We start from the raw sequence: 25,900 nt of genomic DNA, 5'->3' as shown, positions 1-25,900 counted from the left end.
GAGTACAGGACTGCAGAAGTGGAAGCTGTGGCCTCATTAGCAAAGAGGATACAAGATGGCAGCCTGGGACTAAGGTGGTGCTTTCTGGAGGCAGGAAAGCATCCAGACACACAAATGGGGCATTCATCATTCCAGCAGGAGGGTCTCCAGTTCAAGGCCAGCCTGGGCTTAAACAAACATGTAAAAATACTTTTAATTATTATTTTTATTTCTTTGTGTGCATTTGTGTGTGTGTGAGAGAGAGAGACAGAGAGAGAGAGAGAGAGAGAGAGAGAGAGAGAGAGAGAGAGAGAGAACCTCTGTCATTGCTCAGGTATCATCCAGCTTTTGTTTGAAACAACATCTCTCATTGGTCCAGAACTCAACTCCCCGGCTAGGTGGGCTGACCATTGAGCCTCGGGATCTGCATGTCTCTGCCTCCCACCTTGGGTTCACTGGGATCATGAGTACTTTGCCTCTAAGTCTGGCTTTTTACATCGACACTGGGGAAAGAGCTTTACCAACTGAGCCATCTTCCTGGCCCCACAAACAACTAGAACCTTTCAGTAAAAAGTACAAATTCATTACACCTGGGCGGGGGTGGAGGGAGGACTGAGGCAGGAGGATTGCTATGAATTTAAGACAAGTCTAGGTTACACCTGCCTTAAAAAACTAACCATAGGGGGGAAAAGATAGAAAACACAGGAAGTGCCCATTCCAGTTATCAGAATTGAACCTGATGAAAAGCATCTCATTTTTGTCCTTGGATTTGTGACTGGGAAGCCCTGCATTGTGGGATCATGTGATTTCCTATTAATCCCACATTCTCACAGAGAGAGTGCTACCATCATGATGTCAGGGCCTTTCAGTTCTTGTTTTTATTATTATTATTCTTACACTGATTTTGTGTGTGTGGGCATGTACTTGCCATGGCATGTGTGTGGGAGTGAGAGAATATACGGATATCTCTTGTGGGTCCCAGAGATAGAACACAGGTTATCAGACTTGGCTGCAAGCACCTTTACCAACTGAGCTCTCTTGCCAGCTGATGCTCCTGTCTTGGGGTTTTTGTATTTGTGTTCCTGTATATTCTTCTCCTCAAATTAGCTCCTGTCCTTTTGGATTAGACCACATTGGTTTATGCTCCACCATATGAATGAACCAGCAGGCTGTTCTGGGAGTGTCATGTTGTAACCCGGTGCTGTTGAACCTAAAGCCATGTGAAAAGTTTTCTGTTGAAAGAAGGGAACAAGGGGCATTAAGGGACACTAGTCTCTGCCCCAGGACCCTTATGCTTCATTTCAGATGGGCTAACTCAGCAAGGTGTGTTAACTTATCTAGGGTCACACAGCATTCTGTGGCAGAACAGCAGTGTGAAACACTGGGCCTTTTTCAGATGTAAGGGGCATATACTTGAGGACCCATGAGATTAGTAACATAGTAAGTATCATATGTTAATCCAGTGTCTGCGCCCATCCTAGGGGCTTCATGTATGTGAGTTTATTCCCTGCTGTCTTACTTACTGTTCTGTTCCTGTGTGGAGACACCGTGACCAGAACAACTCTTACAAAAGGAAGTATTTAATCAGCAGCTTGCTTATAGTTTTAGAGGGTTAGTCCATGATCATATCATCATGGCAGGGAGCACACAGGCATGGTGCTGTAGTAGTAGATGAGAACTTTACATCTTGATCCACAGGCAGCAGGCAAAGAGACAGAGAGACAGAGACAGAGACAGAGACAGAGAGACAGACAGAGAGAGACAGAGTCACTTGGGGCTTGGTGTGGGCTTTTGAAACCTCAAAGCCCATCCCCAGTAACATACTTCCTCCAGCAAGGCCACACCTCCTAGTCCTTCCCAAGCAGTTCCACTAATTAGGGCCCAAGCATTCAAGCATATGTGCCTATGGAGGCCATTCTCATTCAAACATCCACACATTCCCATAACACCTTGTGAGGAAGATATTCTCAGCTGCTCCACTTGGCAGATAGTGATACTGAAGCACAGAGAAGGGTCCTCACTGACTTACTGAGGGTTAGTGAGTGATGGGTCAGACACTTAAATCCTATTTCTTTAGTTTCAGAACTCAGGGTTTCAGCATTCTATCAAACACACACACACACACACACACACACACACACACACACACACACACACATGCAAGCATACATGCATACATGTTCCTGTGCACATGCATATGTCCCAGTCCCACACCCCTGCCAACCTATCACAGGGTAACGGCAACCACCGCTACTCTGCACAGTGGGTCATAGTCATAACAGTCCCCCTGTCAACTCAGGCCCCACACCCTCATTCCAGCCTCAGACTCACAGCCTCAGCCCTCAGCTACCCAGGACCCCCTCTTCTGTGTCAAGGGCCTGGCTATCATTTTGGTTTGGTTTGGTTTGGTTTTATCCCCCTGCCTGCCCCTTTACTCCATCCCCTGGGAGACTCTTAAAGGCTACAGTCAGCCACCAAGGGAGACAGCAGGGACAGGGCACAGTGGGCACCTGGGAGTTCTCACATGTTGGCCTACACTAGTATGGGGGGGTTACATTATTTATTTATTTACGCGGTCCTGCCCTGCTCCACACCCCCCAAGCTGTTGTTCCCTACTGGGAAAGATGAAAAACAACCTCAGACAACAACAGACAAGACAGACCACATGGTCCCCGCAGTTTAATTTCCTTTAATTCATTTTATATTGAACCAAATGATACTGTTTGTTTTTAATGGCAAGCACTCAGCACGGAGGAGGGGCGGTTGGAATCCTAGGGGAGAATCAGGGACACAGCTGCTACTGAAATCCTGGCTCCTCTGTCCCCCAACCCCCATCACATCCCACCCCATCTTCTTTGGAAATAGGTTTCCAGGTTGAAAGATGACACCCTTCACCAACTTGGATAGTGGCTGTCTAGAGGGGAGGCCTGACTATGCCCCAATTGCGTCATCATCCTAGGGTGGCCCCAATGGAAAATGCTGTGACTACTCTTAGTGCTCCTTGCTTATCGTTGGCACGCAGGACCCTCCCAGTGCCCTGTCCCAAGGAATAGACAGGACACATGGAGCTGGGCACAATCCAAGAGCATGCCTTAACTCCAGAGCCTGAGGCTGCATCATAAGGAGGTCCACATAATCTCTCATGCTCCTCAAGAAACAAAAGTAGGCCAACTATTTGGGCCTACCTTTCTGTGGCATGGGTAGGGTCTGGTGCTCTTGGAAGCCTTCTGTGACCCTGATTCTTTACAACCTTTTTTTTTTTTTTTCCTGAAGTGGGCCTTATTTGGTGGCTGTTCTTACAAGTGAAGACAACTGGAACTCTGAAGGAGGCCCTGGGAAAGGAGGCAGAGGGCTTTGGCCTACTCATAGTCTTGGTGAGACTGAACCAAGATGATAGATGCCCCCAAGAGGTCATCCCATAGGCCTCCCCATGCTGAAGAGGTGCTACCATGCCTGCTCTCTTATCCACATTCATAGATTCAGGGCCTGGAAAGGAAGTCAGGATAGTTGTGGGTCACGTGACTCACCCCCAGGCATGATCTTTATGCTAAGATTGGATTCCACCCTCTAGCCAACTGGTTGTTGTGATAGAGGAGGATCCCGTAGAACCAGGGCTTCCAAGCTAAGAGCTGCCAGAGCAGCAGGGAGCAGGTAGGAAAGCAGGCATCCCCAAACTGCCACCCACAAGGCTTCCCTTGTCTTACCCTGTGGTCAAGGCCAGCCTCAGACCCACGGCAGGCCGCCTGCCTCAGCCTCTCGAATTACGGGTGTATGCCACCATAAGAGAAATGAATGGGGCTGAGCCAAGTTGTGAAGCCAGAATAGCCTGCCACAGAGAGAAACAAACAGCCATAGCACTGGGGTGATTTTCCAGATTACAGTAGAAAGTCTCAGTCCTAAGAGTGACATCTGCCAACTCTCACTACACATATGGATATTCACAGTATCCAGTGGCTAGAAAAGGCTGGTCATGAATCTACTTAAGACAAGACAGGGAGGCTGAGTGTTGGGTTCCCAGAATCAATTGTATCCTACCATGCCTCCCACACTGAGGGTACAGGGTGGCAGCTTCTCAGATGTGGCCTGATGGTAGGATCCACACGCCCTTCCAGCTACATGACAGCAGCTTTTGTAGGGCATGGCCTGATCCCGTTTCCCCTAGCAACCCTCCTTCCTTTCCTTGTACAAGAAAGGGAGTCAGAGCTGAGACTGGCCCAGGAGCCAGTTGGTGTGAGCCTCCACTTTCTTGCCTGTTCACAAAGAATCTAAGGTGTGTAGGAAAGAGCTGGGCTCCAAGCCTGTTCAAGGTCAGTGTCTAGATCGTGAGATCCAGGCCAACCAGTTATATATAGTGAGGTCCAGGTGAGCTAGGGCTACATAGTAAAACTCTGTCTCAAAAAGAAAGAAAGGAAGGTAAAGAAAGAAAGAATACAAAAATATATGCAGTTTTTTATTTGTTTTTTGAGACAGATTTGGAGCCTATCTTGGAACTCACTCTGTAGACCGGGCTGGTTTTGAACTCACAGAGATCTGCCTGCCTGTGCCTCCCCAGAACTGGAATTAAAGGTATGCACCACCATCACGCAGCACATGTGTGCAGATTTTAAAGAAAACACATAATGCCTTGGAAACCCCATGACACCTTCTGGGGCCATTTATCTCCCTTCCATTGTCCACAGGAAATCATTCCCATGTCTGTCTTTTATACATTTCTGTATCCATTCTTGCCAAGCTATTGATCATGGATTGAGCAAGCATTGCATAGACCCAGTTTTACCTCCAGCCAGACTTGAGTTTGAATGTCAACACTGCCCAAGCTGACAATTTTTTGCATTCACTTCCAAAATATTTATCATGCCCAGTATGACAGACACTGGCGTGGGTGTAGGGACTGAATGAAAGGGACCCCGTTAAGGAGGCCGGGCTTGCCTGTTGGCCAGGTGAACATCATTAAACAAGACTTCAGATAATAGCTCTACTTAGGGATGAAACTAAAACACTGGGGACTGGAGAGATGTCTCAGAGGTTAAGAGCACTGACTGCTTTTGCAGAGGACCTGGAATTGGCTACCAGCGCTCACAAGGAGACCAACAACCATCTGTAACCCTAGTTTCAAGGGACTTGATTCCCTTCTGGCCTCTGTGCATATCAGGCATACACGTGGTGCACATACATAATGCATACACACACACATACATATGCATACAAATATGAATACACAAAAACCACATCCTGGAGGCATGGCTTGGGTCAGTGGGAAGGGCTTTGAGCTGTGACTACAATGATCAGGTTTCTCTGCAGTGGGGATGGCCTCAGCCTGTGAACTGGGACTACCCGGGGGCGTTAAGTGCAGGGTCTGCTGCTCGCCCAGCGCCACTGTAAACCTAAAACAGTGCCAGAAACTGTCTGTCATGCTAAGAGCTCAGGTCTCTTTGGGCACCGAGGCCTCATGGCGCGGGAGTGACGCCATCGGCTGGCGCCGCCCCGCGGACCTTGGGCTCTCCAGACGCTGGCGCTGGCGAGGAGCCTGCAGTGGGAAGCTCGGGAGGCCACGATGATCTCATCCACTCGGGAGAGACTAGGCCGCCGATGACGTCATCGCAGCTCCCATTGCCAGGCAACACTGGCCCCACCCTAGCTTCCATAGGTCCCGTGTTGTTCTCTTCTTCCCGCCTTCCCTTCTTCCTCCTCCTTCCTCATAACCCTCCTCTTGATCCTGCTTCTGCCTGTCTTCCTTCATCTTCTCCCCCTTCCTCCTCCTCTTTCTCCTTTCTCCTCTCCCCTTCCTCTTCCCTCATACCTATTCTTCCCCTTTCCCTACATCTCACTATATTTCCGAGGCTCTTGTTGCCTCTCTTTCTCACAGTGTCCTGAAGCACCCTACAGAATTTAAATTCTGGCTCCCCTGTCTGTCCTGTCTCAGCCTGTTTCCCCGCCTGCTAAGCCTGCTAACGGTGCTAGTAAGAATAGCATGGAGATCTCCAGTCAGCCTTGGGGAGAGCTTGAGGGTGCTAAGTTTTCCACAGCCTCTCTTGGCACCACAGGTAGCCTGCCTCCTTTTCTGTCCCTTCTCTCTATGCTCAGATGGTTCTCTCAGTGGCTTAGTTAGCCCAGTGTTTGAATCGTCTCATCTCAGGCTTGGAGTTGGTCATAACCACCTTCCCTCTCAGAGGGGCTGTGGCTGCCTGGGGATGTACTAAAAAGGAGGTTATAAAACAGGCCTGGCAGGGTATCTGTCATCCCAGCACTTGGGAAACTGAGGCAGGTGACCATGAGTTTGAAGACTTTAAACTCCCAGTGGCAGCAGGTCTCAGAAGTTTTTCTCTGTCTTTGGCCCAGTCTTTAATGCCTGTCGCTGTTCCCTCTGCCCCCTTTTTCTACATCTCCAGCAGCCTTCCCAGTGCCTTCTCCCAGAGCTCACAGGTTAGCTAGGCACCTCCACTCTTGAAGAAGTCAGGATGGGCCCCTTTGCTCATGGCTCTGCCCCTCGGATGACTGCTGGGGCTGTGTTTTCCTGTCGTCACTGGCAGCCGAGGCCCCAGCATCCCAGCAACCTGGCAAGTCACTTTTTTAGAAAAACGAGCCTTTATTTTACAGCTCTCTGTGTCAGCTTGGAAGAAAAAAAAGCAAACAGGGACTGGGGCTGAGGGGTTCTCTGCCCTCAAGGCTGCTACGCTTTCTGTTTATTCCTGCTACACACACACTAAAGGAGGCTTTGGGGTGCAGCCAGGCTGTGGGCTCTCAGGCAGTGGAGCTGTCTACCTGCCTTTGCTGGGCCCTAGGCACACCAGGCAAACTCACTTGGCTTTCTGCAGTTTTGAAAGAACTGTCTGTCATGGGGCCATTCCCACAGTGTCGATTCAAAGAAGCAGGTGGCCAAGTTCAGACTCAGCTGTCCATTCCAGAGGGAGGCTTGACACCAACACTTATTTTGGTGCCTGGGCACAGGAAGAAACACAAAATTCTGTGCTTTCTGTGGGAACTCGAGCTGTCAAAAATGTTGTCTGCTGGCTTCCATTCTCATAACAAATCCGCTAGGTCCAGCATTCTTATAGCTGTGTGACTTGAAGCAGGGTTGGTCCCTTAACACTCTGTGCCTCCATTACCTATTCAGTACTTCAAGAGTGTCGACAGCACTTGCCTTGGTACAGTGTGACAGTGGTGACCAGCCCATAGCCTTGTGAGGACTAGGACACCAAACAGGAGCAGAGATAACCACAGCTGGTAAATGAGGATGTGAATAAGGTAGAACCACAGAGCTCCCAGATCCACCTGCACCTGAAGCTCCAGCCAGCTTGCCCCCGGGGTTTTGAGATAGTCCCTTCTTTTTCTAAGCTACTTCATTAGCTTTCTGACCCCTGTGGTCCCAGGAGATATCAGTACTTGAATTAACAGCCACTAAAGGCCCAGAAGGTCAGGGCTGGGTTAATACCCCAGCATACAGAGCACTGAGATGCAGAGAGAGAAAACAACTCACTCAGGGTACCAGAACCACGAAGGATGCTACCTTGCCTCTTGGACTCAGAAAATGTACACATTTCCCATTGAGCTCATGCCGCTGGTGTCCATATAGGAAAGCCATTTCTTTCCCACTCTGTTCCCCAATCTAGAAGTCTTCAGTGTTTTCGTCACAGGGCATTTTGTACTTGGCAGACTGCCCACAGGGCCACAGCTGACCTTTGTTGAGTCCTCCTGTGTATCTGCAGCACATGGTAAGTGCTTGGGACACCTCTTGGAGCGCTGCAGAAGACACTGATCTGAACAGCATCAGATGCAGTTTTGGACCCGAGATTGACCTTGTGTTCCAAAAGCTTGTTTTGGCTGCTATGTGAGGAATTCGAAGCACAGAGCAGGCCAGTTAGGAAGAGCTCTTTGCAACAGGATCTCTAATTGAATTGAATGCTGAGAGCCAGGGATACTCAGGACATGGAAGGGGTTTGGTCACAGAGAGGGGACATACTTTACCAAAGGTGCCCTGCTGGGAAAGGGCAGGGTTAAGATTTGAACCCAGACAATAGTAGCACAATGAGACCTAAGCTTGAATCACAAGTCCACTGCTGGCCAGCCCCAGTCATCTGTTTAGCTTGCTGTGGCAACCAACCTGAAACTGGATGGCTTCAATGGAGGCTGATTTCTCAACAGTACTTACTAAAGGCTGTAGAACCCATGATCAGATCCCTGAATGATTTGGTTCCCAGTGCTCTGGTTTTCAAGCACCCTTCTCTCTGTGTAGGACAGGATGGCCTCGAACTCATGGCAATCCTCCTGTCTCCGCCTCAAAAACTTCAGGAGGATGAGGCTGAACCTGGCAACTATTTTTAAAAAAAGGTTTATGGGGCTGGAGAGATGGCTCAGTGGTTAAGAGCACTGACTGCTCTTCTAGAGGACCCAGGTTCAATTCCCAGCGCCCACATGACAGCTCACAACTGTCTGTAATTCCAATTCCAGGGGATCTGTCACCCATAGTCAAAGTGCTAATGCATGATTAAAAAAATAAATAAAATCTTGACATCAGATATAAATGGCACACATGAAATAAAAAAGGTTTATTATTTTTATATATGTGTTTGCATGAGTGTATGTGGGTACCCAGAAAAGCATGCCAGCTCTCCTGGAGCTGGAGTTACAGGTGGTTGTGAGCCTCCTGATGTGGTTGCTGGGAACCGAACCCCAGTCCTCTCTGCAAGAGCAACAAGCACTCTTAACTACTGAGGCACCTCTCCAGCACATGGTGCCACCCTCATGTCCTCATCACCTCCCAGGGGCCTTGTGTCCCAGTGCACCTGGCTGTGTCTCCAGGTTCCACATCGGCCCTTTAAACCCACTGCTGCTCCACATTACTCAAGAGCATTGCAGTTATCCTGAAGTGGGCAGACTTTTTGTTACCGTTTCCTAAGCAACAGAGTCTGTTTACATAGTATTTACATTGTATCCACATTAGAAGCCACCTCAGGCTACAGGGTATGTCATTTATGCTGGTATTCTGTTTTATATAAGAGATTTGAGTGACACAGATTTGACCTTGTTGTGTTTGGAGGATTCTGGAATCCTCCCCTGTGGGTACTGAGGGTTGGGAATTAGGGCTTGGGTGCATGAGTTTGAGGAGATGTAGTGCAATCCAGAGGCAGCCAAGGGCCCTTACCTAAAATGCTGCTACCTTCTCCTCCTGCCCCCCCTTCTCCTCTTACTCTTCCTCCTTCTGTTCTTCCTCTTCATGTCCCTTCGCTTCTTCCTTTTGTCCTTGGCTCGAAACTGCAGTCATGTGTGAATCCCATACTGTACCACCGAGCTCCCAGCCCTTTATTTCCCTTGAATCTGCACTAGCTTGTGCCTCTTTCCAGTGTGGCACTGATATGTAACACTCCCAGGCCAGGATTAGCATGAGGCCGAGCATTGGCTGTCACCATGCCTGCACCTTTGCTGTGGACCTGTATTTTAGACCTTTTAGTTCCTTGGATTTGCCTGGTATCTTTGGTGTGGTGGATCCAGATCACCTGGGCTCCTGAGAGTGGAAGGTTGAACTTTTAGGAAGTTTGCAGTGGACCTTATGGGAATACTTACACCACAGAAATTGGCAAACACACAAATCAGGGACTGTTTACCCCCAGGGACCTGGTTTACCAGATCACCACTGCATGTAGTTGTGAGTGTATGAGTTTATGTGTGTGGGGTGTGTGTGTGTGTGTGTGTGTGTGTGTGTGTGTGTGTGTGTGTGTGTGTGTCTGATTGTGGGGGTGTAGGTATTAGTGAACATGTGTGAGTGTATGTGAGTGCAAGTAAATAGGTGTGGAGTGTGTTGTATGTATGTGTGTAAATATGTGTACCTTTGTATGTACAGGAAAGAACTGAAGCTCAGAGAAGGTATGTTATTGTCCAGAGTCACCCAGTTCAGTGGGTGGCAGACCTGACCGTGGCAAGTCACCTATCTTCAGCTCTGAGCTGTCCTGTCCTATGTCATAGATGAATGCTCATCACGTATTTTCATTTCTCTCAGGGAAGAGAAATGACACGTGACTAAGCAGCCCTCCCTCTCTGTTCTGTGTCCATACTAATGCCTCGGATGGTTCCTCCCCATTTCTCAGATCAGCTGATCTATTCGTCGCCTTCCTCGGTATCCTGGCCACCTCATCAGCCCCAGGTTGTCTCTGAGCTTTTGTTGTTTCCTTGTTTCCCTGCTTTTTCTGTGTCCCGACCCATCCTGACAGCAAGGAAGGCAGAATGTAGCTCTCCTGGTACCACCCCCATCACAACCCAAGTCCAGAACCACCCCCCTCACCTCCCCAACCCTCGCCCCATACATCTTACAACAATCCCCACATGCCTCTTTTCTGGTGACAGGGAGAAGAGGGGCCGTACCCCATCGCCCCTTTGATTGTTGGACATGCCATCGAAACCCGCCTTCTGTTTGGTGGTCGCCAAAAGTAACATGCTTGAGAAACCTGGAATTAGGAAACTGCTTAATTAGGGAGGATGTTCTCCCTGGATATACACAGTTCCCGGTGGCCACCCAACCCGGCAGCTAATTGCTACTTTTAAGACGGTGCTGCTAGGCGCTCACTTCCCTGATTTTATTTTCTGTGACACAAGGGCTTGCCGATGAAGTGGAGTTCTTTTCCATGTTCCCACTCCACTCTGATGTCAGCAAACTCCAAGAAGGCACCAGAAGTAACGAGGGTGGAGCCTTCACCCTCAGAGACCCCTGTCCCACTGTGTGCAATCATATGCCCTGTGTTGAAGGCACAGGGTGGAGGCCCAAGAGCCTCCTCTGAGGGAGGGCCTCGGGGTCCAGCATGACAGATGGAATGCTATGAAGAGAGGGAGGCGGGAGAAAGGGTATAAAGGAAAGAAACGGGTGGATGGATGGAAAGAAAGGATTGATTGATGCATAGAAAGGAAAGACAAGTGATTAAGGAGTGTGGAGAGACGGCTCAGTGGATAAAACACTTGGCACACAAGCTTGAGGACCTGAGTTCAGATCTCCAACTAGCACATAGAAGGCAGATGGGTTTGGAGCCTGTTAGCCTGAGCACTTGGGCGATGGAGACAGGTGACAAGAGCATGCTGGCTAGCTAGACAAAGTCTAGGTTCAACAAAGACCCTGCCTCAGTAATGAAGTGAGGAAAGATTGTAGAAGACACATGATGTCAACCTCTGTCTTCTACATGCATACACACGAACACACACGTACAACTATACATATATCACACACACACATATTTCTAAAAAGGGAAAGGAGGATTGAGGGATGGTGGGGTACATGGGAGAGAATAAAGGAGAATTCTCTGCGGAAGCTGACTTTAGGAACAAAGTGGAAAAACAGGGTACTGTTAGAAGTTAGGAGAGACTGGGGTGGACATGGAACTTACTAGAGCTCACCTGAACTGTCACCTGAACTGGATTAAGAACTATAATTAGGAGCTTTGGAAGTGGCTCAGTTGGTAAACTGCCTGGCATGCATGCATGAGGATTTGCATTCTGTCTTTAGCACCCACATTCAAATAAATCAGTTGGTCAGGGCAGTCACCCCACCCATAGTTCCAGCATGGGTTGATGGAGACAACAGGATGGTGAGCCAGCATAGCATGTGAACGCCAGATTCAGTGAGAGATCCTTACCTCAGAAAATAAGGTGGGTGTGATTGAGGGAGACACCCAGTTTCAATCTCTGGCCTCCACACATGCATGAAAACACATGTGTTTACCTGCATACCTATGGATACACACACACACACACACACACACACACACACACACACACACACACACACAATCTGAGGCTGACTGAGGCACACCTCCAGGTATGTCTGTAAGGATGTCTCCTGAGACAGATCTGAGGGCTCTACATGATGGATGGATAGATGGATGGATGGACAGATGGATGGATTTCTTCATGGATGCATAATTGAGTGGCATTATTGTGGCCTATCTGGGGGAAATAGGTCACTGGGTCATGTCCCTGGGGGATACATCTTGTCTGATGATGTTTTTTTCTGTTTCCCATCCACCATGAAGTTCTATCACACACTCTAGTCACCATGGTATTCTTCCTCACAGTACACAGGTCCTGAGTTCAATTCCCAGCAACCACATGGTGGTTCACATCCATCTGTGATGAGATATGGTGCCCTCTTCTGGCATGCATGAAGGCAGTATTGTATACATAATTAACTAATTAATTAATTAATTAATTAAAAAAAGAAAGCCAAGTGCCCATGTTCTGAGCCCTCTGACACCAGAATAATTCTTACCTCCAGTTGTTTCTTTCAGGTTTTTTTTTTTTTGGTCTAAGTAATAAGACAAGTAACTAACATACTTAATGACAACAATTCAGGGGGTGTGGGGAAACATGGAACAACTGAGATTGGGAGAGCAGCACAGCAGTAGCATTCTGCAGAGCTTGGGACCTGCCTTAGGGTGTAGACAGAGTGGAGCCTTTGCCATCCATGGCTCTATGGCATTTCCACATGGCAGTGATCCCCCAACTTCCACAGGTTGATGTTAAGTGTTCTCCTCAATAACTCTGTGTGCTGAGGCAGGACTTAGGAACTAAATTTGCCTCCGGGTGATATTTCTGGGGCAAGGGGCCAGATGGCTAGATGGCCATTCTTAGTCCTTGTGCATATCTGCTTTAAGGTGTCACCTTCTGGATGCCTTGTGCCTGGCCATCATGACAGATGCCAAGAATTGGGTACAAAGAGCCCCTTTGGGTGGTGAGATGGCTTAGCTGGCAAAGGTGCTTGCTGCCAGACTGACAACCTGGGTTTGATCCCTGGAGCCAACATGGTTGGAAGGAGAGAACCGACTCCTGCAAGGTGTCCTCTGATCTACACACCCACAGCACACATACACTAACTAAATAATATATGATCGTTTTTAAAGCAATTCAAGCTTCCATACTGCACTAGCTTATCATTTCTCCTTAGCCTCATTCCATCATTCAGTCCTTGATCTTTGATTTGAAGAGTGCTGGGGGGTTATTCTGCAGGCTCAACTATTTAAGTTCAACTATTGTTTTCTGGTGGTTCCACTGAGGACCACAGAAGTGACACTGTCCTTCCTAGTGTGTCATATTCTAAGGTTCATGGTGTTAGGGTGACTTATTACTGGGGGTGCTGACCTCGGTTGCTTGGGTAATAGGGTGTGTGGTTAACCACAGAGTTGCTGTTATGGAGAATAATCTTTCATAGCTGTGTGGCTTTCCACCATAGATCCCCAACAGTCAGACTCCCACCGCTTATTTCCTTTGTGACCTTTTCTGCTGTTAGAAAGATCATCCAGGTGACCTTCCTTCTTGGTGCGTCTTTGTGCAAAGCCCTGATTATTTCACTAGAAGAGTTACAGCTACTGAGCTCGCTCACACTTTTAAGGCTGTGGAGACTGAGGAAGAGCTGTCAGCTCATGTATGTATATGTGACTCAGTCTGATTCAAGTGTGATGTACATAAAGAACACAGCTTTGCAACAGTTTCCGTGAGCTGGGGTATGTGACCACTCCCACATAAGCACCATCACAATCAGTGAAGAACCTTCTGTTATGTCCCATAATTCCCTGGTGTCCCTTTAGAGTCTCATCCTCACCCTAGACAGCCAGGGTTCTGGTTTTATCACCATAGCTTAATGTTATCTATCCTGAGACTTCATATAAACAGAATTACCATGTGGAGTCGTGTGTGTGTGTGTGTGTGTGTGTGTGTGTGTGTGTTGTGTGTGTGTGTGACATCCATGTATGTATATGTCTTTTGTGTGTATGTGTGTATGTGGAGGCCCCAAATTGATGTCAGGTGTCTTCCTCAATAACTCTCTAGTTTGTGTTCTGAGGCAGGATTTCTCACTGAACCTGAAGCTCACAGATCCAGCTACTTTAGTTAGCCAGCTTTCCCTGGGATCCCTTGTCCCTGATTCCCAAACTCTGGGATTATAGGTGAACTGCACAGCTTCCTGGCTTTCATGTGAGTGGTAGTGATCTGAACTCCAGTCCTCACATTTGTTTGGCAAACACTTTATCCACTATGCCATTTCCCCAGCCCACTATGGAGTCTTTCATAACCATCTTGGAAGTACCATAATGCCTGTGAAATTCATCCACATTGATAAACATATCAGTCATCTGTTAGTTGCAACAACTGAGTAATATCCTATTTTATAAATATCGCCAGAAATTTTTGTTATGTGTTCAACTGTGGGTGATGCATTTAGGCAGTTTCCAGTTGGTGGGGCTTGTGGCTACAGCTGCCAAGACCATTTCCCACAAGTGGGACCATGTCTATTTCTCTCGGGGAAGCTCTTGGAGGGGTGTCAAGGGTTCCCCATCAAGTGAGTTGTTCGTGTCCATTAGATCCCATGTAGTGGGGGTACATTTCTCTCCCTTTCCTAGTAAGGCCCCCATGAGACTTGTTCAAGGCCAAAGGGAAGAAGAACCCCTGAACCTGTGGCCTGGCACGGAACTAGGTCCTCTTCCTGCTCACCCTCTTTAATTCTCAGAGCAATCCCATTGGGTAAAAAATGGGAATCTCATTCTGGGGCTTGTTAGTATGACAGTCAACCCAGAAAAAGTGAGGCCCATGTCAAGATCTTTCCCAAGGTAACATCTGGCCCCTTTGGAGCCACAAGAGATGGAACTCCCCTTGGTTCCCAGCCTGACTCTCCTTGCTCCTGTCCTGTGGTGCCAGAGTCAGCCCCCTTGGGTAACTTTGGGTAGGCAGCAACTGTCCTTTGCCCTCCATACTGCACCCAGTCAGACAGTGACCACGCCTGCCCACTGTCCAAAGTGTTGTGTTTCTCCGTCCCTGACACCTGATCCTGGCACTTTGATCTTGTGGACAGTGGGTAGTGGGCGGTAGACAAGGACTTCAGGCAGGAGCCATGTCTCCCTGGCCACATCCATCGGTCCCCATTAGAGCCAGCTTGAGTGCTTTCCAAAGCTGATTAATGGCCTGCCTATGACCTGAACTGTCATTATGGCCATGCCTGAGCCCCAGCTCTGTCCTCTGGGTCTTTGCTGCTAACACTAATTGATGCTTTTTGTGTGGTTGCAGGGAAAGTTTTATCTGGTCATCGAGGAGCTGAGCCAGCTGTTCAGATCTCTCGTTCCCATCCAGCTGTGGTACAAATACATCATGGGGGACGACTCCTCCAACAGCTACTTCCTAGGAGGGGTCCTGATCATTCTCTACAGTCTATGCAAGGTGAGCTGGCCCAGGGCAGGCTGGGCTTGGCTTAAGGTGCTGCTGAGGAGCAAGGGCCAGCCACTAATATTTCCAAATCAAAATGTATTTCATATAACATTGAATTAGCCATCAGTCAATTTATCTCTTCCTTCCTTCCTACTTTCTTTCTTTTGTGCTGAGAATTGAATCCAGGGCTTTGCTCATGGTGGTCAGGCACTCTACCATTAAGCCATATCCCTCTTTAAAACTCTGGTACAGGTTCTCACCAAGTTCCCAAGCCAGCCTTGAACTCCCAATCCTCCTGCCTCCGCCTCAGGAGAAGCTGGAAAAGATTACAGGCCTGCATCACCAGGCCAGGCTGCTGCTAACCTTATGTCATGTGCAAGTCAGTGGCATTTGCTGGCACAGTGTGCTGCAACCACCTCCTCTATATGTTCCCAAGCCTTGTCCCACAAAGAAAGCCAGTACCCAGCTTTCCTGGGTAGCAGACATTCTCCATTCCTGCTGCTTCCCAGAACCCAGCAGCCACTAAACCACACCCCGTGTCTACAGATGTGCTGGTGTTGGGTGTTATCGGCGGGGTGTGCAACGACCTTTTGGGTGTGGCTTGTTTGATTTACCATAACATTTTTGAGGTTCACCCACTTCCTAGCATCATAGCATATACCAATACTTATTAAAATGAATTTATTTAGTATCAGAGGTGGGCCCGGCACATGCCACAGTGTACATGTAGAGGTCAGAGGACGACTTGCAAGAGTCAGGTTTATACTTCACTCCTGTGAGTTCTGGGTATTGAACTCAGGAAGTCAGGCTTGATGGCAAATATCTCTACCCACTAAACTATCAAATTGGTCCTTAAAGGGAAACCCATTCTCTATCTTGCTCTCTTCCTTCTCCTCTGTCTAGGGACAGTGAATGCATTCACTTCACTCCAATCAGGCCATCCAGGTAGAACCAGCCTTGGGGCCTCATGTTGCTCACTCTGATCAGCTACCAGTGACTGGCTGTAGTGGTGGAAGAGTGCTGATTGATTAGTAGTGCCTGCTAGGGCTTGGCAAGGGGAAAGACAGTATATATGCTATTTATCTATCTGATCAGGGTAACAGAGCAGAATATCGGGCATCAGGACAGAAGTCAGGCAAAATGCAGATAGAAGTGGGAAGATGTTTCCTGAAAACCATCAAAGGCAAAGGTGGGGGTTTCCAGGAGAAGGTTCTCAGCCTTCCCTCTGCTTTGCTTTCAGTCTTTTGACATCTGTGGTCGAGTGGGTGGAGTCAGGAAAGCACTGAAGCTACTTTGCACCTCGCAGGTGAGTGAGCCTTGGGCCCTGGGAACCAGACACTGCAGCCTGCAGCAACCCTTTCTAACCCCACAGATACTGCTTCCCTCGAGGGCTCACGCTCTTGTCTCCCCCGCTCCCTCTTCCTCAAACAGAATTATGGGGTCCGAGCCACGGGGCAGCAGTGCACAGAAGCGGGTGCCATCTGCGCCATCTGCCAGGCTGAGTTCCGAGACCCTATGATTCTCCTGTGCCAGGTGAGTAGGCAGCGCCCAGTGGGACCCTGATCCAGAAAAGCCCATTCTGGGAGCGGATCTCAGGGCTCTAGTGTGGACTCTGGGGGCAACCTGTCAAGACCAGAGGCAGCTAGACCAAGGTTTGAATCTCAGCCCTGCCCCTAACTGGCAGGGTAGCCAACGGCAGCTGCTTTTCTCTCTGAACCCCAGTGTTGGTAAATGTAGAACTTGGTTTGTATGTGGATCTAACTCAGGGCCTCCTCATGCTGAGTGTGCATTGTACCTCTGAATACCTCCAGCCCCCAGCAGCGTTCCATGTTTTTTTGTTTTGTTTTGTTTTGTTTTGTTTTGTTTGTTTGTTGTTTTTTGTTTTGTTTTTTTGGTGTTTTGAGACAGGGTCTCACCATGTCACTCCAGAACCTTCAAACACAGGATCCTCCTGCCTCAATCTCCCAGCACTGAGATCACAGATGTGTTTTTGATCCCTGGTGCAATGGCGGGTGGGGGGGGGGCTTGCTATTCCATCTCCCCTTGACAAGTATAAAATGATCCTGATGCTGCCTACTACATATGTGTCCAACTACAGTTAAAAGAGTTAATTGTGCCTGTTGCATCAGCTCCAGCTGCATTTAAATGAGATAATCCTTGCAGAGCTAAACCTGCATGGCTGAACCACAGCAGTTGCCAGTATTGTCTTTGTTATTTTCTGCACAGTTATTATTATCCTTTGTTTTCATTATCAGGGGTCCCCAAGCCACAGTGGTAAGTGCTTTGACTCCCTAACATGCCCCTTCCTCTCTTCCTGACTTCAGGGGCTAGGTGTCAATTCAGTAAATGTGAGCTGGGTCAGAGCAACCAATCAGAGTTCAGAGGCGAGGTGAAGGATGCACAGAGCCTGTCCCTTCTCTAGAAGCTCTCGGTCTCCTTAGGGATGCAGACACATATTCATAAATAACTATGAAACAAGGCAGGCAGTGATAAGAGCTGTGTAAGAGAGATTCATGCAGAGTCCCTAGGGACCCGGGCAGAGAGTGATGTGCTCCAGTCTGAACAGGCTTTTTGCATAAGCCTGGGTTCCAGAAGGACTGAGAAGAAAGGCAGATGGCCTCTCTAACACCCTCGGAAGATGGGATAGGGGGTAGAGTCCTCTTTTAGCATTAGCAAGAAGAAATTTGTTACTGCTGCTTTTGAGAGAGACTTTATAGGAGTTTGTTTTTAATTGAAGTGTTTGTTTGTTTGTTTGTTTTGTTTTTGTGAGACTGGGTCTCATGTAGCCCAGACTAGTCTCATAGTCTCAAACTCACTATGTAGCTAAGAATGCCTGAACATGATCCTTCTGCCTCTGCCTTTCAAGTACTGAGATAGTAAATGTGCACTGTCATGCCCAGGGCTTCGTGTATGCTGGGCAAACAGTCTACTAACTGAGCTACAACCCATCCCCTTAATGTTATTTTTTTTTTAATGGACAGTGTAGCCAGGTATGGTGGTGTACATCTTTAATCCCAGCACTTGAGAGGTGGAGGCAGAAGAATCTCCCTCTACAAGTTCAAGGCCAGCCTGGGCTCCATTTGGATTTCAAGACAGAGGATGATAATAAATGGCTGTGTTTTTATGAAATTTAAATTGAGTCTGGAATTGTCAGTAGTGTCAGCCCAGTTCTTTGAGCTTTGACAAATCCTCATCCCAGTCATGCAATAATGCATTGGAAACATGGTGAGGACCATGTTTCCATCATCAAACTTTTCAATGACTTTAAACTTCTTCCAGAACAAAAGGGTTTGTTTGTTTTTTTAAAGAAAAAAATTTTATGCAATATATACCAGGATAGAGCCAGCAAAGTGGCAAGGTGTCTGAGCAGGTGAAGGTGCTTGCTATACAGCCTGATGGCCTGAGTTCAGTCCCTGGAACCCCATAATTCTCCTCTGACTTCCACACATGCACTGTGGGGTAAGCGTACACACCAAACAAATAAGTAATGAATGCAGACATTAGCGAGAGGCTGTTTGCCCTCATCTTCAGGTCTCGTCCCGTCCTGGCCCTCACAAGCAACTCTGTGACCAGCTTCCTTTATTTCTTGCCACAGATATTTTGTAGACTTTACAGTCATGGCAAACATATCATGCACATGTGTTATCTGGATACATGTATACAAACATACACATCCATACACATCTTTTAAAACAAACTGAGCTTGCCACATAGTCTTCCTGAGCTGTGTGTTGCTCTGCACCTTTGTAGCCTGTGACTAGCGCTTAGAAATCAGTCCTTATTCATACTTAAGAGCTGCAGACCTGACATTCTGGGAATAGACCGCCATTTGTTTAGTGATTTCCTCACTGAGGCACACAGTCTTCTAGCATCTTTTGTTGCTGCAAAGATGGCTGTCTCAAAGGTTACTGAAATAGATTGATTATGCCTGCCTGAGTCTATGGTGTTGATTAAATGAAATCACTCAGGTAGAGCCTCCCAAGCCTCACGTGGCCTGTGACTGGGGTTCAGCACAAGGTAGCTGTTCCCAGCAGGTGTTCTGTCTTGGATGTGGACATGCCCTTAGTAATGTGAATTCCTAGTGGTAGAATTACCGGGTCAGAGGGTCCTCCATTTTGGTGGATCTTGCTAAATTGCCTTCTTTGGAGAGACTACGTGCCTATTCTTCATACGGAGTGTGGCCAGCTCCTTACTCCTACCCTCGCTTGCACACACAGGCAGTGTTACCAAACCCCTTGCTTTGCCAGACTGACAGGTGACAGTGCTGTCTCAGCTCTGCTTTCATTTGCATTTCCCTAATTATGAGCGTGGCTGGGCATCTCTGCTCGTGCTTTGGAGCCATCTGTATTTCCTGCTCTGTGACAGGGATTATCTGAACATGATGGCAAGTCATTCTCCTGGCAGTCTCTCTGTGCCTCAATCTGTCTGTCTCTTCCATTCTCCCGGGTAGCACACCTTCCCAAAGGTGGGATGAGGAATTCTTGGCAGAGGGTGAACAAGACACCATTGTCTTAGATCTGGGAGTGACAGCCACATACAGTGGCTAACTGAACTCGCAACTCCACCTTGCTCTGCTGCAGTGTGGTGGGTCTGCAAGGGCAGAGAAGACCCATACAGATAAAAAGGACTTATTGTCATTGAATGAATGAATGAATGAATGAATGAATGAATGAATGAGCTCAGGTGTCACTTAAGAAATATTCCCCATAACTAGAACTAATAAATTTAAAAAAATAAAAAAATAAAAGATTCCCCATTCATGCTTCCCCAGACTTGCCATGTTCCTGGCTACTATGGTCTTACACACCATGGTCTTACACAGTGTGTTCTTATACATTATGGTCTTATATACCTTATACCCTGTGGGTTTTCACCACAGATCCCTTTTTAGTTGTTACCATGATAATTTATGGAGTTAATGATTGTGCAAGATCTGTCTCCCCTTGGCCAAACTGCAAGCACCTTGAGAGTGGAGGCTATGACTGTTTTGTTTAGCATCAGAGACATAGTTCTGGCACAGTGAGTATTGGGTGGGTGGATAGATGGGATGAATGGATATGGATGAATGGATGAATATGGGTGGGTAGATAGCTAGGTGAATGGATGACTATGGATGGCTGGACATGGATGATGGATTGATATTAACACATGGGGATAGATGGATAGGTAGGTGGTTGGATAGGTGAATGGATGATGGATGGATGGATGGATGGATGGATGGATGGATGGATTCTTGACCACTGTGAGCCTAGCTGAGTGTGTGAACAGTCTTGACCACTGTAAGTCTGGCTGAGTGTGAACAGTCTTGACAACTGTGAGCCTGGCTGAGTATGAACATTCTTGACCACTGTAAACCTGGTTGAGTGTGTGAACATTCTTGACCACTGTGAGCCTGGCTGAGTGTGAACATTCTTGACCACAGTGAGCCTGGCTGAGTGTGTGAACAACCGACAAGAAGTCAGGAGAGCCATGACACCCATTGATTTGAGGTTTAAAATTTGTTCAGACTTGATGCTTAAGAGGCTGTATCCAACTGAGTGGTGGTGGAACACACCTTTAATCCCAGCACTCAGGAGGTAGAGGCAAGCAGATCTCTGTGAGTTCGAGGCCAGCCTGGTGTACGTCTACAGAGTGAATTTCAGGACAGCCAGGGCTACACAGAGAAACCCTGTCTCAAAAACCAAACCAAAACTAAAACCAAAAAAGAAGAAGAAGAAGAAGAAGAAGAAGAAGAAGAAGAAGAAGAAGAAGAAGAAGAAGAAGAAGAAGAAGAAGAAGAAGAAGAAGAAGCTATATCCATTTCCATCGTTAGACTCCCTGTGGGGAGAGAGGAGTCCTGTTTATTAACAGAACAGATACGGGTTCACGAAGGCAGACTTGCTCACCCAAGGTATAGAAGAACCAGGAACTAAACCCAGGGCCTCGAGTGCTGTTGACTCTGCCCTTTCCACTAAGCCTCAGCCTCTTGCCTGGAGGCATCCTGGAGGCTGTGCTGGTGGATTAGGGCACCTTTTCTGGAATTCTTGCCAACGTGCTGCTATCTGTCCAGCAAAGCCTGTGCTCATGGCCTCCTCAGGATGTGGGCATAGCTGATCTGGGATCCAGGCTCTGCACTCCTGCCTGGGACTGCTGCATCCTTATATGCTAAATACTTCCTTTGTCTTTTGAGACAGGGTTTCTCTGTATAGCCCTGGCTGTTCTGAAATTGATTAATTGATATTGGTCGATGTGTTTGTTTGTCTTGTATAAGAGCCACATTTCTGCCAAGTTTTTCCAGAATCAATTGTTTCTGACCTCATGTCCCAGACCCTCCCAGTGTGCACACTATACACAATAGCACATAACAGGTGATGATTTTGCTAGAGTCAGACACTCTGTATCAGCTACCACTGCTGCATAACAAATTATTCCAGAACTTAGCAACACTATAAACATCTGTGACCTCATAGTTCTTATGGGCCATGAATCCAAACACAGATTATCTGTGCCCTCTGCTTTGAGATGACTCACAAAGTAACATCAAGGGTCTCCTTGCTCACCTGAGGGAGCGGCTAATTACAAGCTTTAGGGTACAGTTATGAACTACCTTCAGTTCCTTGCTACGTATATGACTGTAAGTTCCTTGATGTCTGTTGTGGCCAGAAACTGCTCTGGCTTCCTTGCCAAGCTGGTATTGTTGGAACAAACCTATGAGGATCTCAGAGAATGTGAGCAAGTTGAAAGTCATGGTTTTTATAATCTAATCCGGAAGTCACTTCCATTACTGTATTGTGTTGTTTAGAAGCAATGCACCCAGGATAGAGGTCCACAAGGTAGTGGATCCTAGGAGGAAAAGGTCACCCAGGCCATGATAGACAGCTGCCTGCCACACTCCTGTGAATTCTAGTCCCACTGCCTAGCTGCCATATGTCCTTGGGCCTATGTCTTCCCCTCTCTGAGTCTTGACCCCATCTCTTAGTGATCACAGGCATAGAGTTCATTAGCAGTGAAGGGACAGTGGAATTGCCCATGACTGACCTGCTAGCCCCACCTGTGACTGCTTTCCCCAGGCTCATTTGGTCCACCATCCTCAGCTCATGCATAAGTCCTGCGACAAGAGATGTCCTTCTGCCTTCACAGCCTCTTCCTTCTCAAAAGGCTGGTGTCTGTGGTTTATCCAGCCATGTGCTGTCTATGATGTCTCAGCACAGTGTAGATTAGATTCGATTCAGGTAGCTAGTGTGTGAGCGCAGTCCCTAGGGCTCCACAATTAGTGAGTCACAGCCTGGAGAAGAGAACCCTCCAGCACCAACTGCATTCCTGGCCATCTGACCCCAGCTAGGAAAAATACTCCATCTCGTCCTCCATATGGCTCCTCCCTCTGTAGAGGTAGATGGAGACAGGCTGAGGCTCATGGGGCTCTGGGAAGACCTGGCCCCTTGAATTCCTTCACTTGACCCCAGGCTCTATCAGTTCTCTGCTGAGGAGGCAGACACAGGGTCTGCCTCCTCACACTAGGGTCCCATGAGTCTCTGTCCTAACACACATCCATTTCTTAGACACAGTGATAGATCTAGTCAAGGCTATGTCAGAAACATATATATATATATATATATATATATATATATATATATATAGAGAAGAGAGAGAGAGAGAGAGAGAGAGAGAGAGAGAAACCCCATGTTTTTGGCTGTCATGTCTAAGCCAATTTCATGTCTGCTAAGTGTGCTAAGACAGAGTTACTACACCCATATTGTAAAAGAAGAAAGTGAGTCACGAGGGAACTCACCCAACTTATATGGCCTGTGCGGGAACCTGTGTGGACCACCAGCATGTTCTCAACAAATGGGGCTTTTAAATTTATAAAATTATAAACAGTATGCTGGACATGTAAGCTTAGTTGGCAGAGTTCTCACCTGACATGTATGAAATGCTGGGGTCAATCCTCAGTACTGAGTAAACTTGGCCCGGGTACACACTTGTCACCCCAGCACTGGGGAGCTACGGTCAGGAGGGTCACCAGTTCAAGGTCATCCTTGGGATCATAGCAAGTTTGACCCCAGCCTGGATGAGGTCCTATCTTTTTTTTTTTTTTTTTTTTTTTTTAGGAAATCCTGTCAGGTCAGTCTTCTGCTCAGGTCTTTACCCTGGCTCCATACTTCTCCCAGAATAAAGCCAAACTAGACATTGTGCCTCATGCCTGCATCTGGATGCCAGCATCTGCATGCTGAGGCAGGAAGCTTAACCAAGAGTTCAAGGCCAACTTTGGCTTTATAGTGAGTTCCAGGTCAGTCTAGACTAGAGTGACACCCTGTCTTAAAGAAAGATACGATAATGTCTACCAAAAAGAAAAATGTCCAAGTCCTCACACAGCTCACAGGGCTCTATACAGTCTGTGCCCCCATCAGCCCTCTGACCTCATATTCATTTTCTCTGTGTGCCTGTCTGCCTCAGTATCCCTTTGCTTCTCTGACTCAGCCACACATCCTGGCCTCAGGGCTTTGCACATGCTGTTCAGGTGTGTGTACCACCCCCCAGCCAACTCCACCTTCCTACAAAAGGTGCTGCTTTCTCAGGGATGTTTCCACATACCCCACCTCTGCCTTCCAGCCAGAACACCAGCTACTGGCATTTCTATTTTAGACATGTTGGGGCCCATTGTCTCCCCTCCTGGAATGCAAGCCTCTGGAGGGCAAGGATGACCTGGTTAGTTTGCTGCTGTCCCCAGCTCCTTGATCACACTCATTTCTGCTGCTGTCCCTGCAGCACGTGTTCTGTGAGGAGTGCCTCTGCCTGTGGCTGGACCGGGAGCGCACTTGCCCACTCTGCCGCTCTGTTGCCGTGGATACCCTGCGATGCTGGAAGGATGGGGCCACGTCTGCACACCTGCAGGTGTACTAAGCTGAACACAAGTATCTCGAGATGCCAGAGGGCCTGGCACTGCTGAGCCCAGCCCTGAGGATTCCTAGGAAACAACCTCCAATGCTTTCTCCTGCCTTCCTCCAACTCTACCTGATGGCCCCAGGGTCTCCCCACCAACACATTCCTCATCACCTGGTACAGTGTGTGCATCCTGCTCTGCCAGGATTGGCTTCCCTGCAGGTAGGTGGTCCATCCTCTCAAAGTGGAGGAATTGTCCTTACACAGCCTCCCTTTATTTAACCTGCTTCCAGCTGCTGGTACTCGATGCTACAGACTGGTATGGGCTGAAAGAGGACAGCCTCTCAGCATGTGACCCAGGTCTGCAAATGAGAGCCACTGGGGAGAAAGTTCACCATGTCAACACCAGGCTTCACCCACCTACATGAGGACACTGGGGTGAGAAGCTAGTTGTGGTCACCCAGCTAGCACAGGCTTATGAGTCTCCGGCGCTGCCTGGTACTGTTGCTGCAAGTACAGAGGCCAGCAGAGCTAGCTTATCCGAAGAACAGGAGGCAGTTCTTGCATCCCTCAGTGACTGGGAATCAGTGGCCTTGAGCATACAACATGGTAGAGGCAGATGCACAGGCTGTGAGTGCTGTCTCCCAAAGCTAAATGCTGGGAGCCATGGAAAGTCTTGACCTTCCTGATTCCTTTGTCCCATAGCTCTGCCAGAGACAGTCCGTCTCAAAGGGGTCCAGAAGTGCATGCTACTGGGCCTCTGCCAGTTCTTCTCTCCTCATTCCCTTCTGTGTACTCCCCCATGGACAGCTCAGGCCTGTGCAGAGCTCTGGTGGGCATGGCTACCTCTCCCGGGAGCCTTTGGAGCTAACAGTTCAATCCACGTCCTAGACAGCACACGGCTCAGGAGCAATCAGTCCACACCCCCCACCTCTGGTGAGGTAATTAGCTCAAAGAAACAGCAGTCCTTCAGAGCCTCTGAAAAGACTGCTTTATATCTTTAACCAAACACCAGAGAGGGGCCAGGCTGCAGGGAACACTGGGAGCAGGCACACAGGTGTATTTCACATTGGAGTCTCTAAGATACAGCTGCTGCTCCCATTAGGAAACTCTGCTTGGAAACCTGGGTTGATATAGCACAGGTGACCACACAGAAGCCTCTGGAAGCCTGCCTACCTTCCCCCCCTCTCCCAACTCTGTTCTTATTGTTGACATCCTCTCAACAGTCTGGCTCCACAACTGTGCATGGCTAGTAGACAGATTAGCATACATGCCCTGGGGGAGATGGGGACCTCACTGCCTCTCCCTCCCCCTAGTAGATTCAAGACTCATGCCCCTGGGCACCCTTGACTGGACTTCTTCCTCTGCTTGGTCTCCTTGGCTCATTTCTGGTGCCAGCAAGTCACCCTTTCCATAGGACCATGACATCCTTCAAACTCTGTTACTATGGCAATGGCCATGATGTTAAACAATCTCACTGTCTGGATGTTCTAAAAGGAAAGGGAGGATGGGTCCCTCTGTTCTCTCTGGCCCGAGGAGGTACCCAAGGAGAGCAATGGGACTGCCTGTAACTGGTTTGTATCAGAGAGATTGCTTTGTCTGTCAGCACAAAGGTGTGGAGGGTTTGGAGCTAGGGGAGACTCACAGAAGTATAGTGTGTGGGGTGGAGCAGAAGCAGCCACTGGGAATCCGTCTTGAAAACCCAACTCCAACCTCTGCATGATTCTGTGATGTCCCTATACACTGCAGCCATCAGTGGGAGTTCAAAACCTAGCACGATACTAGGAGGAACTGAGAAAACTAACAGTCTGCAGGTGTAACTCCATGAGTAGAGCACTTGCCTGGTATGCAGGAAGCCCTGAGTTCCATGCCCAGCACCACATAAACTGTG

At 48.2% G+C, this 25,900-nt stretch overlaps 1 protein-coding gene across 2 annotated transcripts in view; it reads left to right on the top strand.

The window, feature by feature from the left end:
• Positions 1-25,580, top strand: part of Rnft2 (ring finger protein, transmembrane 2) — a 55,536-nt gene extending 29,956 nt beyond the window's left edge. Inside the window, exons 8-11 of one of the 2 annotated variants that reach the window (XM_027414173.2) lie at positions 15,013-15,162; positions 16,391-16,456; positions 16,582-16,683; positions 23,896-25,580. In XM_027414173.2, the coding sequence (XP_027269974.1) occupies positions 15,013-15,162; positions 16,391-16,456; positions 16,582-16,683; positions 23,896-24,030 (453 nt within the window). In that variant the 3' untranslated portion in view covers positions 24,031-25,580. Of the gene's footprint in view, positions 1-15,012; positions 15,163-16,390; positions 16,457-16,581; positions 16,684-18,131; positions 20,338-23,895 lie in introns of those variants that run through there. The other variant, XM_035443266.1, reaches the window with a different exon arrangement.
• Positions 25,581-25,900: the final 320 nt, after the last annotated feature.

Source organism: Cricetulus griseus, chromosome 4 (genome assembly GCF_003668045.3).
Source record: "Cricetulus griseus strain 17A/GY chromosome 4, alternate assembly CriGri-PICRH-1.0, whole genome shotgun sequence".
Lineage (NCBI taxonomy): Eukaryota > Metazoa > Chordata > Mammalia > Rodentia > Cricetidae > Cricetulus > Cricetulus griseus.
The sequence above is the reverse complement of the archived record's forward strand: the minus strand, read 5'-3'. Positions and strand labels throughout refer to the sequence as shown.